The sequence below is a fragment of the Azolla caroliniana genome, unplaced genomic scaffold (genome assembly GCF_043228905.1).
Source record: "Azolla caroliniana isolate FFs.n. ecotype wild unplaced genomic scaffold, voAzoCaro1.0.p SCAF_5, whole genome shotgun sequence".
In the NCBI taxonomy this organism is placed as follows: domain Eukaryota; kingdom Viridiplantae; phylum Streptophyta; class Polypodiopsida; order Salviniales; family Salviniaceae; genus Azolla; species Azolla caroliniana.
In genome coordinates this window covers 4,851,068-4,879,067 of record NW_028230440.1, presented here as the reverse complement: position 1 = coordinate 4,879,067, position 28,000 = coordinate 4,851,068, and the positions used below count along the sequence as shown (strand labels likewise).

The 28,000-nt window shown below is 38.2% G+C and overlaps 4 protein-coding genes across 9 annotated transcripts; 1 reads left to right on the top strand and 3 right to left on the bottom strand.

Annotated features, from left to right (window-relative positions):
* The first annotated feature begins 23 nt into the window (after window positions 1-23).
* On the top strand, window positions 24-5,719 carry LOC147863815 (glutaminyl-peptide cyclotransferase-like). Of its 6 annotated transcripts, none has more exons than XR_015529819.1 (12): window positions 24-351; window positions 1,025-1,114; window positions 1,749-1,805; window positions 1,919-1,954; window positions 3,683-3,747; window positions 3,840-3,903; window positions 4,017-4,134; window positions 4,631-4,728; window positions 4,827-4,897; window positions 5,099-5,180; window positions 5,292-5,346; window positions 5,444-5,540. XR_015529819.1 is itself a non-coding variant. In XM_087319888.1 (12 exons), exons 1-11 carry the CDS (start codon window positions 73-75, stop codon window positions 5,297-5,299), a joined length of 945 nt encoding a protein of 314 aa, XP_087176014.1. In that variant the 5' UTR covers window positions 24-72; the 3' UTR covers window positions 5,300-5,346; window positions 5,444-5,540. The 6 variants fall into 6 exon arrangements, 3 of the variants coding, with proteins under 3 accessions (XP_087176014.1, XP_087176015.1, XP_087176013.1); XM_087319888.1 differs by having other exon boundaries at window positions 5,099-5,157; XR_015529821.1 differs by having other exon boundaries at window positions 25-351; window positions 5,119-5,157.
* A 1,558-nt stretch (window positions 5,720-7,277) lies between these two features.
* LOC147863814 (uncharacterized) lies at window positions 7,278-9,723 on the bottom strand. Its single transcript, XM_087319820.1, has 2 exons — window positions 7,912-9,723; window positions 7,278-7,841 (listed from the first exon to the last, which is right to left on the bottom strand). The coding sequence occupies exons 1-2, from the start codon at window positions 8,120-8,122 to the stop codon at window positions 7,402-7,404; spliced, it is 651 nt and encodes a 216-aa protein (XP_087175946.1). The 5' UTR covers window positions 8,123-9,723; the 3' UTR covers window positions 7,278-7,401.
* Window positions 9,724-11,962: 2,239 nt separating this feature from the next.
* LOC147863813 (elongation factor 2-like) lies at window positions 11,963-17,004 on the bottom strand. The gene is made up of 4 exons (XM_087319486.1): window positions 16,885-17,004; window positions 14,995-15,048; window positions 14,813-14,900; window positions 11,963-14,672 (listed from the first exon to the last, which is right to left on the bottom strand). Exons 2-4 carry the CDS (start codon window positions 14,995-14,997, stop codon window positions 12,232-12,234), a joined length of 2,532 nt encoding a protein of 843 aa, XP_087175612.1. The 5' UTR covers window positions 14,998-15,048; window positions 16,885-17,004; the 3' UTR covers window positions 11,963-12,231.
* A 5,335-nt stretch (window positions 17,005-22,339) lies between these two features.
* On the bottom strand, window positions 22,340-24,268 carry LOC147863812 (uncharacterized). Its single transcript, XM_087319310.1, has one exon. It carries the CDS (start codon window positions 24,266-24,268, stop codon window positions 22,340-22,342), a length of 1,929 nt encoding a protein of 642 aa, XP_087175436.1.
* Between the last annotated feature and the right edge of the window lie 3,732 nt (window positions 24,269-28,000).

Sequence of the window (28,000 nt, the reverse complement as noted above, 5' to 3'; positions counted from 1 at the left end):
TTTTCGTTTGTTTCACTTTCTTCCCTTTTGTTTCCCCCCTCTTCCTCTGTCTGATACTCTGCACCCACCCCGATGCCACTGTCTAAAGTTAAATCTCGCATTTCATCCTCCTCCTCCTCTTCACCATCACCATCACCATCACCATCACCATCATCTTCATCTTTATCCCGAAGGTCTTCCATTAAAGCCTCCATGGCGAGGCAAGAATCAGTCAAGTCATTGAGTATCTCCCCTGCTACCCCTTCCTTTCTCCAGAGTAACAAAACTCATTTAATTAAGTTTCTATGTCCCCTTCTCGCGATGTTAATCCTCATAATCTACTCTGCTTCTCGAAGCTTCGGATTGAAGCAGGTATGCTTATTTGATCTTCTTTGACATTCTTGTGATTGACGGTGCTTCTTAAATGAATTACTTCTTCTTCTTCTTTTTGTCTGAAGATTAAGGAAAAGAAACTGTGGTGAAGTTTCGAAAGATCTTACAGTTGTCATTTGTAAAATTTGAGTTTTCTTTTTCTCCTTCTAAAGTTATAAATTGTAGAGATCAAAGAATATTGTAATTATCATGTGAACGATGTCTGAAAGTTGGAGTTTTTTGTGAGGATTCTAACGAGAAATATGTGATAGAACCCTAGCTATCATGTCAATGATATTTTAAATCTAGGTTTTTTCATAATGATTTTAGAAAGAAAATATGGTAAAGGTCAGATTTCTAGCAATTATATTGTATATGGTACTTGTATATTTATTTTTTATGATGATTATGAAGAGAATTTTCATAAAAATCAGACGAATCTTGTAATTAGCATATGAGGGGATACTGTTATGTGACTCTCAATATAAAAATACTTTGTAAATCTGAGGATATATTGTCAATTTTACGTCATTTTACAAAGATTGTGAACAGAAAAGAAAGGTCAAATTCTGAGAATGTATTGCTAAATTAGGATTCTAATCTGGTTTCTGCTCCAATTGAGCGGGTTTCTTCTCTAAGGAAGTGTGTATGTTTGCTGCCTTTGCTTCATCAGGCATCTTCCGATTCTCATAAGGGCAGCTATGACATTTATGCATACAAAATCGTGAATGAATATGAGCATGATCCACAGGCCTTCACACAGGTTATGAACTTCTCTGTTTCATAGATGTTAAGAGCAAGCTATGTACCTATTAACTACGCATCTATCAAAGTCTATGCTCCTCAGATGTTTTGAGCATATGTGTAACTACTAATTAAGCATTTACCATGAGAACAAGAGGCAAATCAGGGGCTAGAAAAAGGCCAATTAGCATCTGGGAGCCTTATAGCCATCTATAGCGTGGATAGTTATAATCTGGATACAGGTTTTATATGTGATAGGTTCATATCAAAGCTGGAGATAAGCCAATCAGCATTCAGCCATAAATGGGGATAGCCATAATCTGGATTCGGAAATTATTCTATGCTCAGGTTTTAGCTCCTCAGGTTAAGGATTATTATTCATAAACTTGGATATATCTACTTTAATGAACATCTTCTTCTCCCGATCCATTACATGAATGAATTTGACCCAATTGTGTTGCTAGTGGCATGGAGATGTCTTTTGCGCCACTATCTCTGCCCATGGATCATGCAAAGCATCTCATTGCTTAGTAATGTTGCCCATTAGGCTCATTTACCTATCCCTAGCTTTGATTTCACCCATATTCACATATAAGATGGCCTCTCTATCGGTTTTTATTCTTTCAGTAAACCCAAGTTTTTTGCTTTTCCAGGGGCTTGTTTTTGCAGGGAATGATACATTTTACGAGTCCACAGGATTATATGGATTAGTAAGTTATGAATTCATCATCTATCATGGGTAATGTACTATGAGCATGTGATGTCTTTGCAGTAATAGGGAATATCAACATCTTACTTCTTCCATTATGCTACATTTTTGCAGTCATCTGTAAGGAAAGTGCACGCACCTTCTGGAGAGGTTTGAATCCATTACCAAAGATTCTATTGTAAACTGTATGGTCTATCTTTTAAGCTCTATATCTACACAGCTTCCTCTTTACTTATTTCTCTTGGAAATTAAGAAAATTGTTTAATTCCAATGAAAACTGTTAACTTTGGAATGAAGTGACACTCAAAATGAATGCTCAAAAGCTTGCAAACTCACAATGTTTCTTCTGACACAATATACATATAGACCAGGAAAAAGAAACAACTATTAGTTGCAAGGAGCTACAATGATAGAAACTAGACTACTTGGTGAATGATGATTGACACATGAATCCTATTGGGGAAGTGCAGTGCCTAGTATATGTTAATTTTTTGAATACCCTTTAAATAGGCCTTGCATTCATGCTTGCCATAGTAATAGAATAGTTCAGTAATGGGGAGGCACAAGTAAGAAGAGACCTAGTTGCCTCTCATTGGGTGCTCTCATCAGCTCTGAAAAGATGATACTCTTACTTAAAGGTTGCTATATGTGTCTCACATCCCCTTGCTGGCAGGGCAACTTCATGTGTAATAGACTTCTCATATTATATCTGCATGGTATAGCTCGCAAAGATCTTTGTTGTGCCTGCGCATTTGGTCAAGCTATCTAGATTCTCTACTTTGAGATGATTTAATGAAGTATGAATTGATGATTTTATTCTGCACCCAAATAATAGTTTCTTTCCATGTAACTTGGGCTTATATATCGGGCAGTAGACTCTTAACACCACCAGGGTTTACTCACTGTTGGATGTCTCCACCACATGTAAGGTTTCGAACATCACTCAACTAAACAAACCCATGAATCACGTAGAAAATAAAATCAACAGAATAGTTGAATTTGTAGGAATTATGTAAGGGAAGAGATTATCGGAATGCAAACAACAAATCCTCCTTCACGTTTTCTCTCAAGTTGCTGCCTTTAATTTGTCGGCTTTACCCAAGTAATCCATATTCCTCCATATGGAAGAGGATGGAAGAACCATGTTCTAAAATGGGTGTCCATGCTGCCAAATTGCAGATTATAATATATAGTACTTTTTTTCCTAGTACAAAACTGTATGCTGCAGGTCGCCTATCGCAATGGCAAGAAGCGGTGTTTCCTTACGTTATGCTTCCCCTTCCCTGGTTCTGCTTCATAGTGCATTGTAGTTCTCTGACTCCAATATAAGAACATCCAACAATCAAAGGATGGATTATTGTATAACTTGATTATTCTCAGATTAAGTGGTTGTCTATTAATTGATTAGAGTTTCATCTAACGAATATGTTGCTATCAAGATCTTATAATAATTATACTTACTGTAGCATGAAAAATAATCCCTGTTGCATTATATAAGGATGTGAGAACCTATATACAGTAAGGTACGTGCTTGATATACTTTAATATCTTATAAATTATAACCACCCATTTGTCCAGTTTTTTTGAAGCTCTTTCAAGTTTCTACCATAGAAATGCTAAACAGCCAAAAGAGAGCTGATGTTGTGTCTCTTGATTTCATGTCTATACCTACTTTACGTCTCTAGCACCTATATTATAATCTATTTTGAAAACCTTGGATAGGCTATCCCTGTTTAATCTCTCGGATCTCATATGCATACCTACTTTGATTATGATGGATAAGAGGTGGAAAAGTGTTATATCTTTGTTTTGAAAACCTCAGAATATTGGAAGAGCATCCTTCTTTCGTTGATTAAAAAAGAAAAAGTGAAATTGCAGGTTTTAATAGAGAACAAAATGAGCAGCCAATATTTTGGTGAAGGACTTACCCTTTTCAATCACAGGTCAGACTTAACTGATCTTCTTAACTGTCTTTAGTCTTAATTATCTTTGCATATTCAGTTTATTTTAACATGAACTTACTTTGTTTTGCTAGATTACTTCAAGTGGCTTGGAAGATCACATATGGGTTCATTTATGATGAGAGCACTCTTTCTTTGGTAAGTGGGTACCTCTATCTTTCCTATAATAGAAAAACTTATAAAAACATGGAAACTCGGTAATAAATCCTCAATTTTTGGTAACGATCATGCTTTCATATCATTTTTCATAGTCAGGGAAATTCCAACATCCAATGAAAGATGGATGGGGATTGGCTACTGATGGTAAAGTCCTATATGGGAGTGATGGCAGTTCAACTATATATGTGATGGAACCATCTACTTTCAAAGGTTTGCACATTGTCATATAATCACTAGTAACTATAATTTGTTAATTGTTTTAAGACGGGAAAAGGTAGACAGGGAAAGGAATTTGCGATATGTAATATTTTCCATAATGTGAACGAGACCATTATGCTGATTCAATAATCATCATATGGTGTATACTCATTGTCTCAATCAATCTCAAGATAAACTGGGAGCTTAATATTGTATACTCGTGTTTGCACATTGTCATATAATCACTAGTAACTATAATTTGTTAATTGTTTTAAGACGGGAGAAGGTAGACAGGGAAAGGAATTTGCGATATGTAATATTTTCCATAATGTGAACGAGACCATTATGCTGATTCAATAATCATCATATGGTGTATACTCATTGTCTCAATCAATCTCAAGATAAACTGGGAGCTTAATATTGTATACTCCTCTAATTACAAGAGATAACATGAGCATTGGAAATACAATCATAATGTGTTGTAAATATCTGTGTTTATGCTATGCAGAGGAAAGAAAATATGTAGTGAAGGATGAGACCAAAGAAATCTTTCAGCTTAATGAGCTAGAATATGTTCATGATGAACTATGGGCCAATGTGTGGATGGTAATATATCTATTGGTTCTATTGAAAACTATTGCGTAGAAATTTGACAAAATTTCCACGTAAATGTGTCTTTTGACCTTTCATTTTTTTTTTGGCAGACGGATTGTATTGTTAGGATCTCCCCTAAAAACGGAAGGGTACTTGGTTGGATTCTTCTTCATGGACTCAGGTTAAACACTTACATATGCACAAGTTTGGTAGCACTTGTAATCTTTTAAATCCATTAGAAAAGCGATATACATGTTTTTATTTATGTTTGGTTTTTTCAAATGGTACAGAAACACAGACAATTCATTGCATTTTGTTTTTGCATATAATTATCTTTGTTTTAATGTAGTAAATTGAGTAATTAAATTTGTATCAATGACAGGAGCAATCTTCTTGCTGAAGGCAACAATGTAAGGATTTCTCTGTATAGCAAAAGGAAAAGTAGGAGCTTCTGAAGATAATGAGTTAATTTTTTTCAGATATAAACATACATGGGTTTTTGAGTTTCCTCTTATTTTTTTAGTTTCTTTTTTCAGATTTAAACTGACGTGGTCTTTGTCTTTTTGCTTTTATAGTTCATTGATGTATTGAATGGTATAGCTTGGGATCCAGAGAAGGACCGAATTTTCGGTGCGCTTTTTGTTTATTTGCTCTCATAAATAAATTTGTACTGTCCAGTAATTGCCTGCTTATAATTTATCGAGTGTCTTATGACTTCTGCTGGCAGTTACTGGAAAAGATTGGCCCAAACTATATGAGATTGAAGTGTTCAGAGATGAAAATTTGAAGCTAAAACGAAAAGAAATTTGGAAAAGATGTAATGTTTAGCTCATTATTATATTCTGGGTAACTAATTATCCAAGTGGCATTGCAAAAAATCAAACAGTGCTATATGCCTTAGTAGAAATCCAATGAAATTAGTGGTCCAAGTAAGAGATCAAAATCCTGATCAAATTAGTGTGTGGGGATCTGAATGTAATGAAAGACTTTGATTAAACATCAAATGTAAAATGCATGTTGATTTTATGTAAAAAGAGACTCATCGCATTTTGAATGGAAAAAGTGGAACTCACTCTAGATGAAATGGTGACATTCTCTACTCTTGGTGACATTCTCTACTCTTTATTTTCTAATAAAATGCCATTGCATGGATGGTTTGTTCCTTGAAAATCCCTACCAGCTGCATTGATCAGATGTCAACGATAATAATTTCCTGTTATAAGGCATGCTCTACATAATTGCAACATCAGTTGCAGCATAATGGTCTTCAATAGGATATACAATGGTCTGCGCCCCTCAATCAGCAGTATCAAAGTGGAGATATAACTTTGTTGGTGCAAAGATTGTGAACACCTTGAACTGACTCATCATTTCCTCTCTTTTTCTAGTGACCTTTCAGTCAAGAAATTTGGCCTCTTGTAAAACTTGGCTTTTAGGAGTTTTTCTCCCTTCACACACACAACACGCCATCATAAAGGCTGATGTTTGGCCAAGCGATTGATATTCCTCTTCTTGAGCACTACAAGGATCAACCTTGACCCTTCCAGTGACGGGTTGGGCATAAAAAGGATAACTAATCTGTTATGATTTCACTTTGACGGTGATCTAATCTGCTTGGACAGCGTTCATGGTCAAAGGTGAGAAAGAAAGATGTATTAACGTCTTATTAAGGCCAAAATTGGCCCATGAGACAGTTGGTTTACAACAAAATGGGTATTTAGCCAATCATCAGAACTAAAATAAAATAAAGTAAAAATAGAACTTAAACGTGACAACTAGTTAGGATTTATGTACATTTGTAACCTAAGCTAACTTGGCTTTGAAAAGACATAATTCAAGGGAAAAGCAACTGAAATAAATACTACTCACAATTAATATACATTTTAAAATCAACTCGAGCTATTCTAGTAGATGAGAGATCACTCCATGAGAGGAAGCAAATTATGATGGTTGATGCTAATGAAAGATGATTGTTACCTACAAAAATTCAATGCCAACTAACAATATAATTACTTCAATGCCAACAAAGATGACGGTAGACTTCAAAAAGTGGTTTCATTCTGTGATAAAGACAATAAACACTGAAAGCTCTAGACTCGCGTTTGCATCTTGTTTTTTCTGCTCATGGATTCATCATTCTTCGACCCATTATGAAAGTGATACTCAATGCTCATGATGAGGGTTCAATGATTGTATCTTCTAATTTGTTCGATCTTGGTGTCTACATACAACCTAGTGTGTCAACCAGGGATAATGTTAACTCTAGGCTGGAGCTCAGATTCCAATAAACTCACTGTTAAGTTTCCCTTTTGACTCATGTATCTCATCTACCTAATCAACGGCAAGACAATATGCAAAAATCATGCCCACTCACATTGTATCTGTAACATCATTGTACTGACAAGGCTCGCTTTCATTCATCAACAATGTTCAGTAACATTTGTTGAACTCCATCGACATTGGTTTGCAATGTGTACAACACTTTATAATATCCCACTGGCAAAAGAGAATTCATGAAGATTATTCAACCTCAAATCCATTTTACATATAGCACACACAAGTCAACAAATGGATTCCCATCACGAACATAATTTTTCCTCAAAAACAATTCCCAAATAACATACACACACATATCGATACTTCAATCATCCACACAAGAATATACAGGTAGTCTTAATTTCTTCGTCAAATGTTGGGACTAATGGGAAAGTAAGCATCCCACCAAGATGAATCGTCAAGGACAGTCAAATTACTCTCCACCATTCGATTCGAATCATTACGACCTAACCTTGGCATACATCGACGGCTTGGGATACGCTTTCTCTTGCTCCCTTGTTTAGAGGAGTTCCCTTTTTGAAGCTTCACTACACAATAATCTTTAAATTCCACATCACTTAAAGTATACTCAACCATATGGAAATTTTTCGATTCAACAGAATCATCCAAGTTTCTTTTCTTTCCTCCCAACTTGGTATAGCTCAAATGTTTTCGAGTCACTTCACTATCACTGATAAAGGACTTACAAGGCTTGCCATGTTGTTTCCAGTGATATCCATCTTTTGTCCTCAGCATTCTTTGACCCTTATTCCAATTGCACTTTACAATTATCCAACAAGATTGATACCCTAGCACATGACAGACGTTTAAATCAATGAAACAATATTTTACTAACCAAGAGATTTTCCAAAGAATTACCAGGTTCATTTAGAACATCCTCTGGATGTTTGTTGAAAAAGCATTCATCGACTAGCACGCCCTTTGGTTGAGAAGATTTATTGCGCACATATTCCTTCAAGGACTCTATAGCCGCATTAGGTGTGAGTTCCACACAGTAGCCGCTCTGCATCTTAACTACACTAGATAAGAAACTAAACGCAGGAAAAAATGAGTAGAAAAAAGTGCTCATTTAGATGATTGCGCTTCACATTTAGATGAATAAAAAAGGTGCCCATTTTCCCCTAGAGAATTCTAGCCAGCTAACTTCTCCTCTACCAATTCCCTTTCACAAGAACTCTAAACCAACCACTCTCTTCAAAAAACTTGGCATGTGTGATAAGGATATTTAATGACTTTAGTGTTTTAGAGCTAATCCTAATTTTAAGCAATATAAACAATATTTCCTGTGTTAGTAGTTCAAAACAAGGAGCTTAACATGTACCTGTCCCAAACAAGGAGCACTATATATAATGTCCTTTATATGTGCACATATAAACAGATTTCCCTTCAGCTAAGTTACCTATGAAGTTTGGAGGAAATCTCAAACAAACTGTCTCTTTCTAGCTTTAAAAAACCCTCTCTATCTCATATTGTGGTTCTATAAAATAAGGTAATATTGACGTTATCACACAAAAGAAATTAGTTAAAAGTAATGCATACCTCATTATTTGGTCTAAGCGGCAAAGAGTTCGGGCGCATATATTGGTATTGGCAATGAGTCCAACAACAGAAATCATGGACTTGAAGTGAAACTCCGTCGCTCTTTACCTCAACAAACACATGCCGAGGACAGCCCTGGAATTTACACCTCTGAACAGGGTCTAAATTCCTGGTAAAGAATTGTAGCCAATACAAGAAGTGCTGTTCAGAGCACCATTTCCCTTTATAACATGGGGTTTGAGGGCATGTATCAAATGCACAATGAGGAGTTGTGTGAATATCTCCTATCGAATAGAAACACTTGAGACTGGTATCGAAGCTCGGGTTCTTAGTACAAAACCTTTTACACATAACAAGCAGATGATGGAGAGGACTGCAAGCTGTCTCATGACCAGGTTTAGCAGGTTTAACTCTTTGTTGACAACCCAGATAAGGACACATACTACCACTGACGTAGTTGTTATAGCTGTAATTATTGTTGCTGTTACTGTTGTCGTAGTAGTTGTTATGGCTGTAATTATTGTTGCTATTACTATTGTTGCTACTCGTACTCTCTTCAATCTTGTACTCTGCTATAACTCCACCATTTCTAATTCCATTATCTTTATGGGGATGAGAAACGCTCATGGCTATATCTTCTTGTTCCATCACATTCACTAGTGGTATCATCCGATCTTTTGTTTCATCATGTCTGAAAATCTAACATCTTTATGATCTAATCTTCTATTTCATTATGTCTGAGAACCTAACTTTTCAGCATTGAATCTCCTCTTTCATCGAGTTTGAAACCCTACTATTGCACCGAGACTGAAGCAAAAACATTCATTTCTTACCCTCTTCTATGAAACTCTAAATTTCTTCACCCCTTCCAAATCGCGGCGTCTGAAACTCTAACCGCTTCACATTTTTTGTTTCCCTGGTGTCTGAAGCGCTAGATTCTCTGTTCCCTGGTGTCCGAAACTCTTGCTTTTCATCAGCTCCTTATTTTCGCGGCGCCGGAAGCTCTCGACCTTCTTTAACAGCGCCTCTGCTTCGTCGTGTGTTTAAAAACCATAGGTTTGTGTTGCCACTTCACTTCAGGGGCTCAGAAAACCCTAAATTTCTCTGCTATCATGAGAGGAGGGTGGGAAGCTGTCTGGAAACCTAGAACCTTCATCTACTTTGGCAAGCCCGAAAATTTGTCTGAATCAAATCTTGAGTGTGAGGAGGAGGAGGAGGAGGAGGATGCAGAGCAGGAAGGGATGAAGCAGGGGAGGCAGGCAGGCAGGCATACTTATCCTCAATTGCAGTTGTCCCTCATTTCCTCTCCACACACTTTTTATTTGTCCCTCCTCCATTTTTGGCCCTTTCCTTCTTCTTCTTTAACAGTGTTTTTAATTGTGCTCTTTCTTTCCTTCTTCTTCTTTCAGTGTTTTTAATTGTGTGTGTGTGTGTGTGTGTGTGTGTGTGCGAGAGAGAGAGAGAGATGTATGTACTATGGAGTAATAAAGAGGTGAGAAAATTTTGTTTCCAACCCAAGACATAGTGTGTTAGTAATCTAACAACTTACAGCTGTCGGGAAATTACGATAAGAGACAGAGACAGAGAGACAGAGAGATTGTCCTTCACATGCATTTTGCCCCACACAACACATACATTGATTCACCTCACTCTTAGCTCTTTCTTACAGGCCCCTCGGTTACATACAAACTTCATAATCGCCACGCGCCAGTTGCACAACCTTCGACTTTGTTTATAGCTAAACGTTTCCATGTCTCCGTGCATAGGAAATGTATGTCTCTCCTCATTTCGTGAGACTATTACTTGCTTACAAAAAAAGTTGTCTTGTCAACCAAGGGACCTAATGTAATGAATAGATGCCTTTTAAATAAATAGAAAAAAGACAATATCTACAACAAAGCATCACAAGGCAATAATAGATTGATTTTTAGGTGAGCTTTGTCGGCATCGAAAATAAATTTTGTGTGCTTTTGGTGTGTTTTGAACAAAATAATCACTATAACAAAGAAATATGTTCTTATCTTCTTATGCCTTTTGTTTTCGCAATAATAGGTGAGGTCGGTTTCGAAAATAAATTTTGCGTGCTTTTGATGTGATTTGACAAAGTAATCACTATAGCAAAGAAATATGTTCTCGTCTTCTTGTTTCTTTTTGTTGCTCTCTTTCAAAGATATTATCTAATGCAAATCTCCAATAAACCATTCCCCTACATAAACCAACAAAAAAATATCTTCGCTACTTCATATTCCTTTTTGTGGCTCTCTTTACCAGATCTTATCAAATGTTTCAAACTTAGCGAGACATAGGAATAAGTGGGGATGTCAACTACTAAGCAAAATAAGATGTCAACACCAAAAGAACTCGCTATCTTTTTGACATGACGAAAACTATCTTTTTGTCCAATTATCATTTGTGAGGGGATAATGTCAATTTCGAAGAACAAGAATAAGCTCCTCTTAACTCCTTGAAATCTTACATGCCTTATTACAATGAGGTGGAGCTCTTATGGGACCACTTTGTGGGATAGGAACCCTCATACTGAGGATTTGATCTTCAATCTAAAGTTATATTAGCCACTGTGTAGGAATCATAAAGCAACTCAACCCTAAAGTAAATCATTGTATGGCACCAAGAAACTCATCTCATTAAGAAGGATATCACTCTCTAACACAACCAACAAATGCAACCACAAGTCAATTAGCAAACATGTATAATCACTACCAAATGTAGTTGATAGTGTCAACTTCAGATTCAAGAGCTGTGTACGATAACAAACATATGAACTGAAATGATTCTCTGTGACATTATGAAACGTCAGAAAATGATAGTGCCGTTTCTGCATACACTAGTTAACAGAGCAACATGATATTTAGTTAATTTGCAAAACCTCATGATGTAATAACTCCTCTTTCATTTGAGAAGGTCAGAGGAGACAAGTTCTTCACGTAATGCCTACGCTGGAGCCTCGAAGATAGACAATTCTTCTAATTTGAGCATAGGAAAGGGAACATAATAATCATCAAGTCTACATATATATTTCTACTGTCAGCCGGAAGGTCCTTTCTTTGATGGAACAAATCAAGTATAAGGATGTTCCGGTTTAGTGAAAACCGCCTAAAAATTATATCTACATAATACTCTGAAATAATACGTTTAACACAGAACTTCTGCATAAACCATTTTCATAGTACAATATTTAAAACGACACCATAAAGATCAAGTTAATTGAACTTTCCATAGAAAAATATGTCAACACCTAAAAATACAATGCAGTTACAGTTCAAAAAGACAAACCTGAAACTTTTAAACACACGATAATTAAGTAAATACCATTTAATCTTCTGCAAAAACATGATTCCACGATTCCACATACAAAACTCTTGCAAAAACAAGATCTTCATAATACAAATTAGTTCGAAATTCCAGCAAACGCATCAATGAAAACCTAAAAACTCAACAAAAATATTAGAAAAAACAGTTCACCTCATGATCCCTGCCAGAAGGCATAACCGTAAAGTGAGCTGCAAGATTTATGAGTCATGTTCTCTTACCTCCTATAACCTTACTTTACCCCTCGAAAAAGAAATACTACAACCAAAATGCAAACTCTGCCAAGTTACTTTCCCATCCAGAAGATTTCTAGAGCTTATCTTCATACTCAGAGAGCGGGGTCATTTGTTCCTTCAATCCCTTCCTTTTGCGGATATCCACAATAAGCTGGGCAGCCTGTGATCCAGACTCAAATGGGTCACTATTCATCATATCCCAATGATCAAAGACACACTGAGGAAACGCTTGTCCTGATGTAGCTGCACGGAGAGTGCTCGAAAACCCAAAAGACTCTATCACAGGAAGATAAGCCTTGATGTTATAGAGTGGAGTCCCTGGACGCTGAATTTCTTCAAACACATGCCCTCTCTTCTGATTCAACACACCGTAGATACCACCAAGAGCTTGTTCAGGTGCTTGAATCTCCACAAGATAGACAGGTTCTAACAACCTTGGTTTAGCAGTTAGCTGAGCAGCATACATCACACGTCTTGCAGTGGGAATAACCTGACCTCCTCCTCTATGAATAGCATCAGCATGAAGAACCACATCACAAACTTCAAAAGCAATTCCTCTCATGTTTTCTTCAGCGAGGGCACCCTCCTTGGTAGCCCACTGGCAAGCAGCTACAACCGAATCCTTGATTTCATTGAGATACTGAACTCCCTTACACATGTCAACCACAAGATTAGGTCCAGTCGTCTCAGGCCCAAAACACCAAATTTTCTTTGCAAGATCCTTATCCCAACCAAACTCCTCAGACAAGATCTTGCTCCGAACTTTAGGATCATCTCTGGGACCAATACGTCCATCATCAATAGCTTCAGCAAGCCCATCCTCCAAAGGTCTGGCCTCAAAGTACAGCCGGTTGTGCTTGTTAGGAGATTTGCTCATGACAGTGTGATGAGATTTTTCAAGCACAGTCTCCCTGAAGGAGACAACAGGATCAGAAACTATGATTTCAGCACCACCCATGAAATCCTCTTGCAAGTCTTTCAAGCAAATCTCCAGATGAAGCTCACCAGCACCCGCAATGATGTGCTCTCCAGACTCTTCGATCGTACATACAACCATAGGATCTGATTTAGCCAAGCGTTTTAAGCCCTCGACTAGCTTAGGAAGATCAGAGGCAACCTTGCATTGAACTGCAACACGCACAACAGGTGAGACAGAAAACTTCATTGCCCTGATAGGATGAGCATCGACCTCCTTCTCATTTGTGAGGGTTGCATTCTTTGTTATGTATTGATCAAGACCAACCATGGCCACAGTGTTTCCACATGGCACATCCTCAACAGATTCTTGCCTCCTCCCCATCCATATAACAGTTCTCTGAACACTCTTTGTGTACAAATCTTTCTTTTGGCCAGGGACATAGTTAGGACCCATGATTCGCACCTTACACCCAGTGGCAACCTTCCCTGAAAACACACGTCCAAAAGCAAAAAATCGACCCTTATCTGATGCTGGAATCATTTTAGAAACATAAAGCATGAGGGGACCATCAGGATCACAATTCCTGATAGCATTAGCATACTGATCATCAAGAGGGCCCTCGTACAGGTTCTCAACTCTGTACCTTTGTGCCTTAGCGGGAGACGGAAGGTGGAACACCATCATTTCAAGAAGAGCATCACTAGCAGGAAGCCACGTCTGCATCACACGCTTCATCAAAGCCTTTGCCCTGAGTTCTTTCTCATCACCCTTCATTGTGACGCCAAGCTTTGCAAGCATGGGCCACAGTTTGTCCTTTTGATCATTCATACAGATATTGATTATCTGCTTAATAGGGTTGTAGATAAATTGCACAAAACCTCTCTGACATGTAGGAGCCCCAGTATTTTTTGTCGTCCACTTTTTAGTGGCAGGATCAAAATAATTCTCACCCCACAACCTCTCCATCATCTTCGATTCATCAACTCCAAATTTAGCAGCATACATTTTGGCAAAATTGGTAAGGGTGAAAGCCCATCCATGTAGACCAGCAGAAAATGCAACAGTTCCTTTTTCAGGATAAACTTGGACATCACCAAGGAGTGGATCTTCATATGTTGCCATAATAACATTCGCATTTTCAATGACTCTCTGGAAGGTTTGGTATGCCTCCTCTCCCTCCACTTGGAGCTCAAGGAAGCACCTGTCCATTTTGTTAACAGTAAGCACAGGACGAATCCTCTCACCTAAAGCTTGACGAAGGACAGTTTCAGTCTGCACACATACACCTTCAACACAATCCACCACGACCAAGGCACCATCTGTGATACGTAGAGCTGCAGTGACTTCTGACGAGAAATCAACATGTCCAGGAGAGTCTATCAAGTTGATCAGGTAATCATTGCCATCTTTCTCACCCTTGTAATCCTTCAATGAAGCTTCAGTCATCTCATAATAGAGGGAGATTCCAGTGGACTTGATGGTGATGCCACGTTCAGCTTCATCTTGACGTGTGTCAGTTAGACGCACATCACCCGCAACCTCCTGAGCAATAATTCCAGCAGCCGCCACAAGGGAATCTGTCAACGTAGACTTACCTACAACAAATATAACGAGATACAGTTGGTTCTCTTTTAACTATTATATAAACCAATACAAAAGAATAGTGCGGAATCCAGCAAAATTGGTATGAATTATTATCATAAATAACACTAGAAGTGTTGAATAATGGTCACACCGTGATCCACATGAGCAATAACAGACATATTGCGAATGTTATTCTTTTTGTCCATGATCCTACGAAGCTCTTCAATAGTAAACTTCACCTGGAAATAAGCGAACGCACAAGGACATCAGGGAATCAGAAGTTGCACAAGGATATGTATATCATTAATCAAGTGAATTGTGCTATTGTTTTACCATTTTTGCTAACTGATGTTAGCACCCAGAAAGTATTATACGAGCTGAAGAACCCTGAAAAATATATCAGTTAGTGAATAAATGAGATGCAAAACTTTGAGAAATACCTGATGATAAATTAAGTTAAACATGCGGCCAAAATTACTGTCATAGCATTGAGAGAAATGCGCATACAATATCTAACATCTGGAATAAAAAATTTAACTTGACACAAATCATGAAACTGACGTTATTGTAATGAGATTCACAAATAGACACTGTGGTTGTGATCCAGTAAAAGTAAATACAAGTCATTCCAACACAGGCTCATATGACCTGTCAGAACTAAGAATAACAAAGAAATTACACAATCTAAAAGTATCACAAAATACAAATGAATCAACCGGACTGTTCGCAATAGGCAACTAGAATTTCGTTACATAGATCAAGCAATAATATTGGAACACATGATGAAGTATACAAATGATAAAAATAAACATTTCAATGGGGAATACTTGAATATTATAACGAAATCGGGCCCTGCAGAACATCCTGAAACAGATCATAATACAGAAACGATCTCACAGGAATTAGATATTCAGGTTACAGCCACCGATAAGGATGTAGTTTTATTGTCAACAGACTAGAATTGCTCATATGGGTAGACAGAATGTTAATCTTAAATTCTTACTAGATAAAAGAAGATTGAGATATGTTAAGGTGCAGACGAATCAAGATCATGCAACGAGCACCACAATAAAGCTTTTATATAAAAAGGCCACTTTCGATAAAAGATTCAGCTTTCAAAGCTTCACCACTGTTGATGAGATCAGAACAAAACTCGCGATTGCATTCATACATGATAGCGAAATTTTCAGAATGCAAAAGAAAAACGTGAATCACAAAGAGTATGCATCAGAAGAAAAAAAATTGTCGGTAAATAGGCTCGAAGAATTCTGTAAAACGACCTAGAATAGCAACACAAGAAAGCTTTAATATAAAAATGCCACTTTCGATAAAAGATTCAGCTTTCAAGGCTTCACCACTGTTGATGAGCTAAGAAAAAAACTCATCATTGCATTTATACATTATAGCGAAATTTTCAGAATGCAAATCAAAAACGTGAATCACAAAGGGTATGCATCAGAAACAAAGAAAATTGTGGGTAAAAGAGATCTTTGAATTCTGTAAAAAGAGCTAGAATAGCAACAGATCCTTCAGAAAACGGACACACAGAAGGGACGAATACATCGCCTAGTGACGCGGACCAAGCTACTGATAAGCTCCTAGTAGAGTTACAGATATAGAAAATAGTAAAGTGCTAGATAGCAGAAAAGGAGAAGACGAGATACATCTGAAATATATGAACGGGTAAGAGACAAACATCGAACATAGAGAAACGAGAGAAAGTATGTAGTTGAAGTGAACAATTCTTACATAAAAGAAACGAAATGAAGTTATAAAAATATTGTAAACGTCGAATTCTTAGAAAAGCAAAGGGAGATAAGTTAAACGGTAGAAGAAACCACACGCTGAATTAAAAAGAAACCTGGAATTCTTAGACAGTGAAGAACGATCTGAGTTATGCAGTTGAAAGATCGGACCTTTCATTAGGAGATATACTAATTAAACAACAGAGAAGGAGAGAAACCGCGAATACCGAAGAAAAACGTGTGGATATACTCGGGGCTGCAGATGAAGGAGAGAAATACGTGAAGATCGAAGAGAGAAGTGGAGACATTATGACGCATCAGACAATGACATGAGGAGAGGGGGGGGAGGAGGAGAATGAAGATAACCAGGTTTCGAAAGGGAGATGCGAGAGACAAAAGGAATTGAACAGACATCGAGAGAGAGAGAGAGAGAGAGAGAGAGAGAGAGATGGAGGAGCAGTAGCGTAGAGATGAATACCTGAGATGGGAGGAAGAAAGCTTGGGCGCAGAAGAGTTGCCTCCTGCACAAAGAGACGGAGGAGCGATGGCGAGAGTTGAAAGGAAGGAAGGAAGCAGTGGGAGAGAGGCTGGGGCTTCAAAAGGATATGTTTTTCTAGGGTTCTGGGACTTCAAAACCTTTCTTAACCCGATTGAATAAAATCTCTGGAAAACATTTGGAGTCCGCCCCAAAAGACGACGACGAAGAAAGAAAAGGACGGAAGGGCACCACGCGGAACAACAAACAGAATATCTCTCTTTCTTCTCTCCCAACTCTTTTTATTCTTCTTCCTTCCTTCACAAGGAAATCAGTCGCCCTTCTCTCTCATCTCAAAACAAAAAACGCCTCGGTAAGTAGCCATGTTTAGTTTCTCGCTCTCGTAATTCGTTTGTCTCCGATTTTATTTCCCTTCCTCATCCGAGACCATCCGTTCTCATCATCACACCCACACACCTCACCCTGCCCACACGGCGACCTCGTCCATCGATGATACGAGACAACCCCGCTCTAATGCCTACGCCCACCCCCCAACTTTACAACTTATGTGGAAGTGTAGTTGTAACTTGCCTTGATCACCAAAATCGGTAGCCTTCCAATGATCTCGATTCAAACTTTTAGCTTTTCGAAAACTCGCGAATCTCATGTTGAAATCTTCGTAATTTGACACAATCTACTACTATTTTTCATATGACAGCTGAGCATCTCATCATCTATTCTCGGCATGGTTCTTCGCGCACACGAGTCATATTTACAAGACCATGACTTCTCTCTACAATATGTCACCTTGGCACAGCCATTCGCAAGATAGGTATTCTTGATAGAAAATGTGCATGATATGCTTCTATTAGACCATGACATGAATCTAGATTTAGTGCCCTCTTTACACAACAACTTAGCCTCATTGGATTTGTGAATCGTGTTACATTGGGTGATAAAAGACAAAAAGAAAACAACTAGTCGTGTTACATCCGAGCTTCTCTGTGGGATTTGTTTTTCCACGAGTGTGCTATGTGTTGGTCGTTGATTAGTTGTGGCCATAATGTATAAAGTGATAATGTCATAAAAGAGGGTTGGAAATAAATGTTCCCTTTAAATAGGAAGATTACTTGTTTAGGCTAAAAGCACTTGTTGAACATTCAACCAACAACATATTTACCTTTGATGGGATGTCAACCAACCAATAACTATGAATACCATCATAGCATAAAAAGAGATAACTTTGATTGTAAAGTTTTGTAAATTATTCGCAATTTTCTATATATATGCCTTCTCTTTTTTTTCCTCGTGATTTTGTGTTCTATGGTATGCACGACTGCCCCATAAAGGATTATTTGGCGAATGATGTCAACATGAGTTAGTATTGAGTGTTGGCAAGTGGACATTGTGGTGTTTCTGTTAATATGTTTTGCGATCGACAAATGGAGGAAAACAACTAGAGTTCTTTTCATGTAGAGTATAGCCTTTGATATTCCAAGGCCTAACAATGCCTAATCAATTACAGGTAGAAGTAAGTGGTCCAAGTTGATAGTGTAGTCACTGAAGCGAGCCTTGTTGTACTCCAAGTAACATCCAACTTATTTTGCCTCCTTTGAGTAGTTAAATATTGCATTGGGATAAGTGTCATGTAGTATTGTAATCGACGAAACCCCAATGATTAGGCAAAACATACTTGCCAAAACCCACGACATCGACCCAAAGAGGTTGATAATAAAACTTAAATGTGGGGTGATTGTTCGACATAAACATTTCACATTAGTGTGAATCGTGATATGCCACTATCTTTGATTTCATTATTACAACTAGATCTACAAGTATTGCTTCCTTTAGCAACTCCTCTCAAATCTCCATTTTCACCTCCAAAATAAGAACTTCGAATTCTGGAAGGGGTATCGTATGTTCTCTTGTTTAATTGGACATGCATAACATGAGTTGGTACATTGTCAACAACCTTGGGTTATCTTAATGTAACCATAGTACGTAAAATTCGTGTTCGTCTAACATAACATTCGTTTTCCTACATTGGAAAATGAATGTGAATGTTATTCAAACATTCTTGTGTTTTGTTTTTGTTGTTTTCCATTTTTTTAGCTTATTTACCTCATAATAAATAATTAATCCAAAAGTATGGTATTTATCATTCTTTGAGGGTGTTTTTCTTATGCGAATGATTGAAACATTCGCGAATACGAATGCACGTATGGTTCGTACTATGAATGTAACAATATTACAATTTATGGTTCTTAACTACATACTAAGTGAATTTAATTATAATTTGGAGCATTTTCATTACAACACACTTTAAATCAAACAACTAACAAGTATATTATGTCTTTAGCACCATGAGAATTACAATTAGAAACACATCAATATATTGAGTAAAGAGAAGTACATAAAAACCGTGGAACCATAAACAAAATCATCTATATGAAATTATATTTCCAAAATGTGGAGTTCATAAACTTAAAACGACCAAATATGATATATATGTAGATGAAAATGTACATATGTCAGCATGCATGTATAATATGTGGGTGACCAACTTGAGAAGACAATGCACAAAATGAATTGAAATCCCCCAAATACTTAATTGCATTAGATTTGTAACAACATAGTTTAGATATTGTTAAGTACATGTAGTACATAACATGATTCATACGAAGGCACCGACATTGGTATAGGAATTGAGCCTAACAAAACATTACGGAAAAGGAGAGTAGAATAAAACTCCTTTCAAAGCTCTAGGGCAAAGGGCCCACCCTAGTGTGAAAGGGGGCAACCTTCGTCATAAAAAGCTATGAAAGACACTTGTAGTATTGTAAGTCTTCCTTCCTCTTGAGTTTTTTCTTGTCTTATAAACTAAGTTTGAGCTTTTTCCTCTCCTTGATCTTTCACTTGAGTAGTAAAATGATCAAGGTTAAGCACTATTTAGCTTTACCTTAATCACTCCTTCTCGTGTGTGTTGTAATCTCTTGTATTAATTGAGATGAGGTTAATGCTATTATACACATTGCGTGCGTTTCTCGTTAGGAGTGTATGTTGAATCCTTAACCTTGTCTGAAATATTAGTTAGTATCTTAATCTAGTGTTAACGCAAATAAGTGAATGAGAGTTAATGAGGTTATGGTTGCCCATTTAAAGACTTACGAGTGATTGACAACCACTATCCTACTCGATACCAATGGGGTATACAATAGTTTGAATCCCTCACTTCATGACATCGATGTGGAGGGAGAACTCCACTAATCAATAGACATGCTCCCGACATTGTGCACCTAAAGACAACACCTTGAGAAGCCATGCAACTCTAGACTTGACGAAATTGACCATTAAAGATGTCAAATTGATGAGAGATGCATTGAAGCACATGGTCACCAATATGTATTTCTCTTTGTCCATCTCCATGGCCCCAAATGAATTGGCCATTTAAAACATCTCGTCTTCCACACAAACAGATGGTCATCTTCTTTTTCCACGTTCACAGAGAAAAAAACAATGCTTCAGGAAGTGACCCAATGGCACTTTAGACTCTCCCTAACAAAAACATACAAAGAAGTGTCATTGGACATCAATTCCCATCAATGTCTATATACAAGATCTTCTTATTTTAACCACGAATCAACTTGTTCAAATTTTGTATGTCCTATTTGCATTAGTCCCTTTGTTATTTGTGGCACACAACTCCATTGCACATCACACACTTTCTTTACATTGATCACATCCATTATTCCTATGAGCTTGTCTTTATGTTCTTCATTGTGTATGGTGAATCTACAACATCAAGACCCTTACTCAACTTATCTCCTTTTGGATTAGCCTAGCCACTTGTCCACCATTTGTCTAAATATCTTCATGAAATTTTAGTCTTCCAATTCAAACTTCATCATAATTGTCTTTGTTGCATCACCCACATCTAGAGGCCTTATCATACTTCTAATAGGTCCTCTCTAAGCATCCAAGGAAGAAGTATACATCCACTAAAGTCTTCATTATCAAAACCCATTTTGATGCCCTATCCATGGCTATTTTGGAATTAGTCATCACCAAAATGGTCCCATGTTTTGACATTTCATGAACTCCTTTCTTCATAATATAAAGTAGGAGTTTCCACTTCTGGAAGCAATAGTGGTTGAGCCTGAGAGATTAGGATATTGTGAGCACCACTAGACATCAAAGACAACTCCATGTAGTGAACAAGGGCACCTAAAAGACCATGTGGATGGCTGGGTATGCAACATTACTGAAGCCAACGTTGTCAAACGTTGTAATAGAGAGTGATTTATGTCATGCAATTGTGCTTGGCACCCACCTTGTCTACACATGACTAATTGCAGTGTTTGATAACCTTGTCAAATTCATCCATGCACATGTACATAAATCCCAAGAACATGGTGCCAATGTCGAACACCGTCACGACACAAGCTCCTCTTGATGATGAGTATTGTGATGAGGAAGACATTAACATCACTTTCAATCTCTAAAGCTGGATTGAAAATATTATAGTGGAATCCATTGGATCTCTCCCTATCTCTCTTGATTCCTCTCCATCTTTCTTGCATGGCCAACTAAGGTTTTCATAGGTGTAGTAATAAAATAAAGAAAAAGATTTGGTCATTGTGATCATTCACTAGAACATTGCAACACTAAATTACAATAATTCACACTATGATAAATGGTAATTGCATTTTAAATAACTCACCATCCATTTCCCAAAAAGGCTCTACAATGTGGTTAAAATTTCGCAAAAGTCATTAAATAAAGAAAAAGATTTGTTCATTGTGATAAGTCACTAGAACATTGCAACACTAAATTACCATGACTCGGACTATGATCAATGGTAATTGCATTTTAACGAACTCACCAACCATTTCCCAATAAAGCTCTACAATGTGGTTAAAATTTCGCCAAAGTCTTGTTTACCCTCCAACATAAAGTGTTGGCATGGGAAGCATAGGGCAATTGTAAGGACTCAATCTCATTAGATATTATCAATAAGATATGGTCGATCAATCATGCCATATTCAAATTAACTTGATTTATATGTTAAAATTGAAAGCACAGATCTGAAAACTTGATGTAGTGAACAACAACATTTTAATTGAACATAGAAATATATATATCTTCGTGTGTGCACATGCAAGCACTAAACTTCGAGGACATAATATGGTTAATAGTGAGAAGCTGCTATGTTCTTATAGATAGACATAATAGTAGTTGCTAATTTCCCTCGTAACATTACTTCTTAGGAACCGTGCTCTCCAAGTTTAGAATTGTGGTACCTCCAAAAAACATATCTCAAGGTACCGCTAAAGAAAATGAACGAAGAAGCAAGGTATATACAAACATGAATGTTAGTCACAACATTAATGAGCGTGGAAGACTACGGAGAGGCCATGCTCCGCAGCTCTGGACCTCCCAAAATTCACCCTCGAAGCACTCAACTCACTCCAATGAGAGACGCACCAAAACACATGGTCACTGAGACCCGCCTCTTCTTGTCCATCTCCGTTGCCTCTTCTGAAATGTCCACCACAAACCTCCCTTCCTCCACCACTCCTTCCTCTCCTCTCGTGAACTTAGGGTTTGGATTCACAGAGCTATACAGGTCTACGCTCATCGCCCTTTGCCCATGAACAACAGGAGAAAAAGTGTGCTCCACAGAGTGACCCAAAGGAACTCTCGACCCTTCTCTAACATAAACATCAAACGTGTCATTGCATATCAATTCTCCATCATCGTCTACACCCAAGAACTCCGCTGGATCTCCTGCAACCGCCCGTCTACGCATGCTAGTTCCATACGTCTTCTTCGCGATCCTCGACTGTATTGTGTCCTTCGCTATGTGAAGGCGCACAGCTCCATCGCATATTGCACTCCCTGGGTCCTCCGGCACGATGATCTCATCCACCATTCCCCTGAACTTGTCTCTTATGCTCTTCCTCAGGTATGGCGAAGCTGCAAAGCCACCGACCACCATCAGTACCCTCACTCCCCCTACCTGCTTTTCGATTAGCCTCAGCACCTTCTCCACCTCCGGTCCGAATATCTTCATGAAATCAGAGTCTTCCAATCGCACTTCATCATAATCTTCTGTGTTGCATCCCCCAGATCCAGCGCCACTGTCGTTGTCGTACTTCTCCCACGCCTCACTGAGCTTCCGAGGAAGAAGCAAATCTGCGCTGTAGCCTTCACCATCGAAACCAGCTTTGATGTCCTGCCACCATCCATAGATTCTCATGGCTATGGATGGATGGCTGTTACAGAACTCCTTGAAGCATCCGATCTTCTCGGACAGGAAGCTGAAGAAATGGGAATCCACATACGTCCCACCTCCCAGCTCTCCATAGCTCCCCACCACTTCATGCACCTTGAGGCTTTCGGGGTCGTCATCTGCTTTCTCGTGGAGGACGAGATCAATGGTGCCCCCACCCACATCGGCAATTAGGAGCTTGTCACCCTTTCGCAGGTTGAGACTGGCTTTGGCCTTCTCCTGGCAATACACGGATGCAGCCTCAGGCTCAAGGATGATGTCCAGAGGGTAGGGACTGGCAGCGACCGACACATCACATCCAGGACCCTTCACCATCCCGGCCTTCTCAGCGCAGGCCTTCATGGTCTGCTTCGCCTTCTCATCCCATATAGCCGGCACCGTGAGGCACCATTGCACATCATCCATACCCAAATGCTTACCGTATCGGAGTTGGAGCTCGGAGAGTATGAATCCTGAAATGCACCGAAGGTAGTCAGCTATGAGGACCTCCACAGAGAGGCCTGCAGGGCTACGGTTCCGATGGCATGGAGGCTGATCTGCGAGGTAGAGCTTGAACTTGGTGGCGAAGAAGCCAACAAGCGAGCTGGGGCCACTCCGTAGTTCGGTGCAGATCACATCAAGGTTGTTGGAACCGCTTGGGTTGTCCATAACGTTGACTTCCCATGGCTTCCATCCTTCATAATCCGGAGGCGCCAGTCGATTAGGGTTATGGTGAGCAGCAGGTGATGATCTGGAAGCAGAGCGAGCCGACTCAGTGTAATGGACGAGAGCCGACCATCCCCAGGACTTGAGCTGGAAGGCTGGGGATTGTTGAGCTTGATTAGGACCGACATCTTGTGTCTCAGGCTTGGCGATGATGGGCTCGTAGTAGAGGCTGGTCTGCGTCTTGCAGTAGGGCTTGGCCCCCACCTTGCCCACGCACGGCCAGTCGTAGTGCTTGAAAACCTTGTCGGGTTCGGCGGTGCGCGCATACGCAAACCCCGAGAACGTGGTGCCAAAGTCAAGGGCCGCGACAATGCGAGCTCCTCCCCCTCCCCCAGATGATGATGATGATGATGATGATGATGATGATGAGTATTGTGATGAGGAAGACATTTGTCAACGATTTGACGTTCTGAATTCTGATGATTGGCACTCCTTGCAATGGAATGGAATGCGATGAATGGCTCTCTCTTTCTCTATATCTATGTGAATATGATGAGGAATATTTGTGTTGCATGGCCAGCTGAGTTGTTGTTTTTGTAGGCGTGTGGTCATGAAACGAAGAAAAAAGATTTGGCTATCGTTGTGGGTATGGGTTGTTGGCTGTAAAAGCATTGAATTGCTAGATAAGGGATGGTATGTGAGCAGCCATACTCATTGCATTTTCAACTGCCCAAATAAACCTCGGTTTAAATTTTGTGTGCATACGTTCTCCTGAACCTCTAACATAGAGGAAAAGGAGCCTTCTAAAAAATAGGGTAACTCGTTAGACAGAGTAGAGAGAGGCAATAATTGGAACTCCTAATTAGCCTGTGTTTTGAGTTAGAAAGTTATTTTACTCTCTGTTGTTTGAGTACTAAATGTGTGACCCTTAAATATATGTATGTGTCTATACATTGTATGAAGGCAATGAGGCATGAAGAGTGGCCGCGTCCTCACCCTTACATAAGTAGTAAGAATCTATACATTTACTATATACAAGTAGTAAGATTGCATTAGATGAATTAAGAATGACGTTCAAATGAATTTTTTTTCAAAAAACCTGGAATTTAATAAAAAAGAACGAGACATAAAACATGAATTAACGTGTTTAACGACAATCCATGATCATGAGTTCACATAGGCTCAAGATTCCCCCTACTAATAGTGAGGGTGTGGAGTAACTCTATCAATATGAAGGCTACATAATCGTATATTCTTCGGGTAGAAAAACATAGTACACACATGAGTGGAAAACAAGATTTATATTAGATCAAAATTTTGGCTTGTGATTCATACATGAATACACAACACGATAGGAGACATTTCATGGGCCAGTGGAGACTTTTGCATTACTTTTACCATAACCAAGATTGGACATTCGATGTACAATTCGTGCTTGAATTGACTAACAATATGGATCAATACTTTTTGCCATTAACCTGATTTCTCTTCACCATCTTTAAACTAAAAAAAACCTTCTCCAAAATTGTTTAGTAGGTGGCCTAATTTTGGTTTGTGTGATGGACAATGAATAAAATACGACATTCTAATACTCTCTAGGCATGGGATTTTGACTATAAGGTGATATTGTTCACACTCACAAGAGGAATGATATCTTCAAGGAATACATGGACCAATTATCATGGTCTATCATGGACGGTATCTTGGGTTTTTCACAAAGTCTAACAAAACATAGACATTATGCAAAAGTGGAGATAGGCGAGTTAGTTTATCCCTTAGTGAAGTCTTTTAGCAGGGCTTGGCACATCTTTTAGCTGAAGAACATGGTCTGAACTGGGTAACCTTTTCCCCCAATGCATTCGTGAGGTCTTCCAACAACATCTCTAACATATGGCGAGCTATCATCAAGAAGTGTAAAGATGACGTAGGTGATGTTGTGCAATGGAAGTAAACCGCGCGTGTGTACGTAAGACAAGCAGAGAGAGAGAGAGAGAGAGAGAGAGAGAGAGAGAGAGAGAGCTTAGAACAAGAAGCTATATTAGTGAAAAACAAAATTGCATCCAACAGTAGCTAAGTTACGAAAGGTTGGTTTAAATACCAACTAGTCAAGGCAACAACCCTTTCTGTTATTTATAAAACTAGCCTACTATGAAAGCACTTCATTAGGGAAGTTGAGTTTGATTCTCAACAAGAAGATTGGGTAAAATTCTTGCTAGTTGAATTGGTTTACAACACCACCTTACATTTTTCGTGTGGGCCGTGGCACACCACCCTGCATTAGCTAGGATTTCCATTAAATGTGCTTTAGTGTTGATGCCCTCGGTACTAGGTAGTTTAGGGAATCCATATACACATTATCTACCCAATAGATACTAGCAATGGTTCACTACATCATTGTGCATATTTCACACTTGCTTCATTGTCATCACATTAATGTTGTAACTCATCTTTCGCCCTTCATTGCCCCAAGTGGTTTTTGAACCCTCCACTAAGCAGAACCTTGACCTATTGTAGAATGTGAATTTTATTCGTTTTCTCCCTTCGCACTCCACATCATGAGAAATGCCTTTAAAATGTTGTTTAAATATGTGTTCATCAACATAATACATTGGCGTGGATATATGATAACCGAAAACTTATCTTACCATCCTTAGGACTACTTTTGTTGGGCATTCATTGAAGACAATATACCTTCAAGTAAACTCTCATCGAGAAGTATAAAGTAGGTGATTGTCAGTGATATTTTTTTAACACTTAAAACAGGCTATGAGTGTGACATATCAACTCAAAAGGCAATTACAAAAGGGTAATCTTGACTATTCTATGTGTAGCCACATGTCCCTTGTGTTTTTCTTACAAAAACCTATGTATTTAAGTCGAGAGAATACACAAGGTAGGAGTTCGTAGAGAAAGCACATATGTATTTCCTCAAGCACTCCATTGTCACCTCAACTTCATAAGCTACTCAAATTGTGTAAGCATCCTTTCCACCACTATTGACTTGATCATTAAATTGGTTTTTGGGTTCCCCTTCATGATCACTATTCTTTGGGTTTGTTTTTGGGATTCGTAGTTCCATGACCCCATGTGTTGGTTGTTAAATAAGTGGGAACATTTTGAAAGGCCATAGTGCTTAGAATATTAAGAAGGTCATCAAATAGGATAGGTATTAAAAGTCCCCCTTAGATAGGAAGGTTGCCTATATAGGGTAAACATCATTATCACTTAGTCAAGTAACGATCATTCCTTTAAGGCCAGTTGATGGGATGGCCACAAGCCAAAACCTATGAATATTCGTCATTATAGAAAAACAAAAATCTATGAATATTGGCCATTATAAAAAACAAAAACCTATGAATATCGGTCATTTTAACAAGACAAAAATGGTTTGGCAATATGTACCCCCTTGATGGTTCTCCATAGGCGGAGTTCGGTTTCAATTATGACATAGTGGGGGATATACCTTTTCTCTGTTATCTCACCCTCCACTAGATTGTATCATTACATGCTTTGTATACACTTATTGGACTGCATAGTTGTTAAAAAACGCGTATTCTACGTTTAGAGTACGTTTTAGAATTGCCGTTTTTTAAAATTGGACGTATTCTACGTATTGTAAAAATTTGACGTATTCTATGTATTCAACGTATTTAACAAGTATTTATCATTTCAAAAAATATTTTCTTTTTTTTGAAAAAATAAACTTTAAAATTTAAGAAGTATTTAACGTATTTTACAAGTATTCTACACGTATTCTAAGTATTTGACGTACTTTATCTATAAAATACGTATTCTAAGTATTTTTAAAAAAAAAGTTAGAATACTTGTAGAATACGTATTGTACGCGTATTTTATGTGAAGTATTTTACAAAAATGTTGCATTGGTAACGGAAACTATGGTGTAGTTTTGTTAAAAAAGAACAAAACAAAAACAAAAACCGTCTATTATAAATGATTCACTATCTCTATCATATGCCTTCTCTATTTTGTTGTTAGTAGTTCCACTCGCCTTTGGTGTGTGATGCATGGTGTGTGTGTGCAAGAAAGGATTAATTGGAGACTGATGTCTACATGAGTAAGTTTTGAAAGAGTGGGCATTCCCGTGTTTGAATTAATATGTTTTATGGCAAATAAACATAGGGAAATTGCCATAGTCCTTTTCATAAAGACTATAGCATTAGC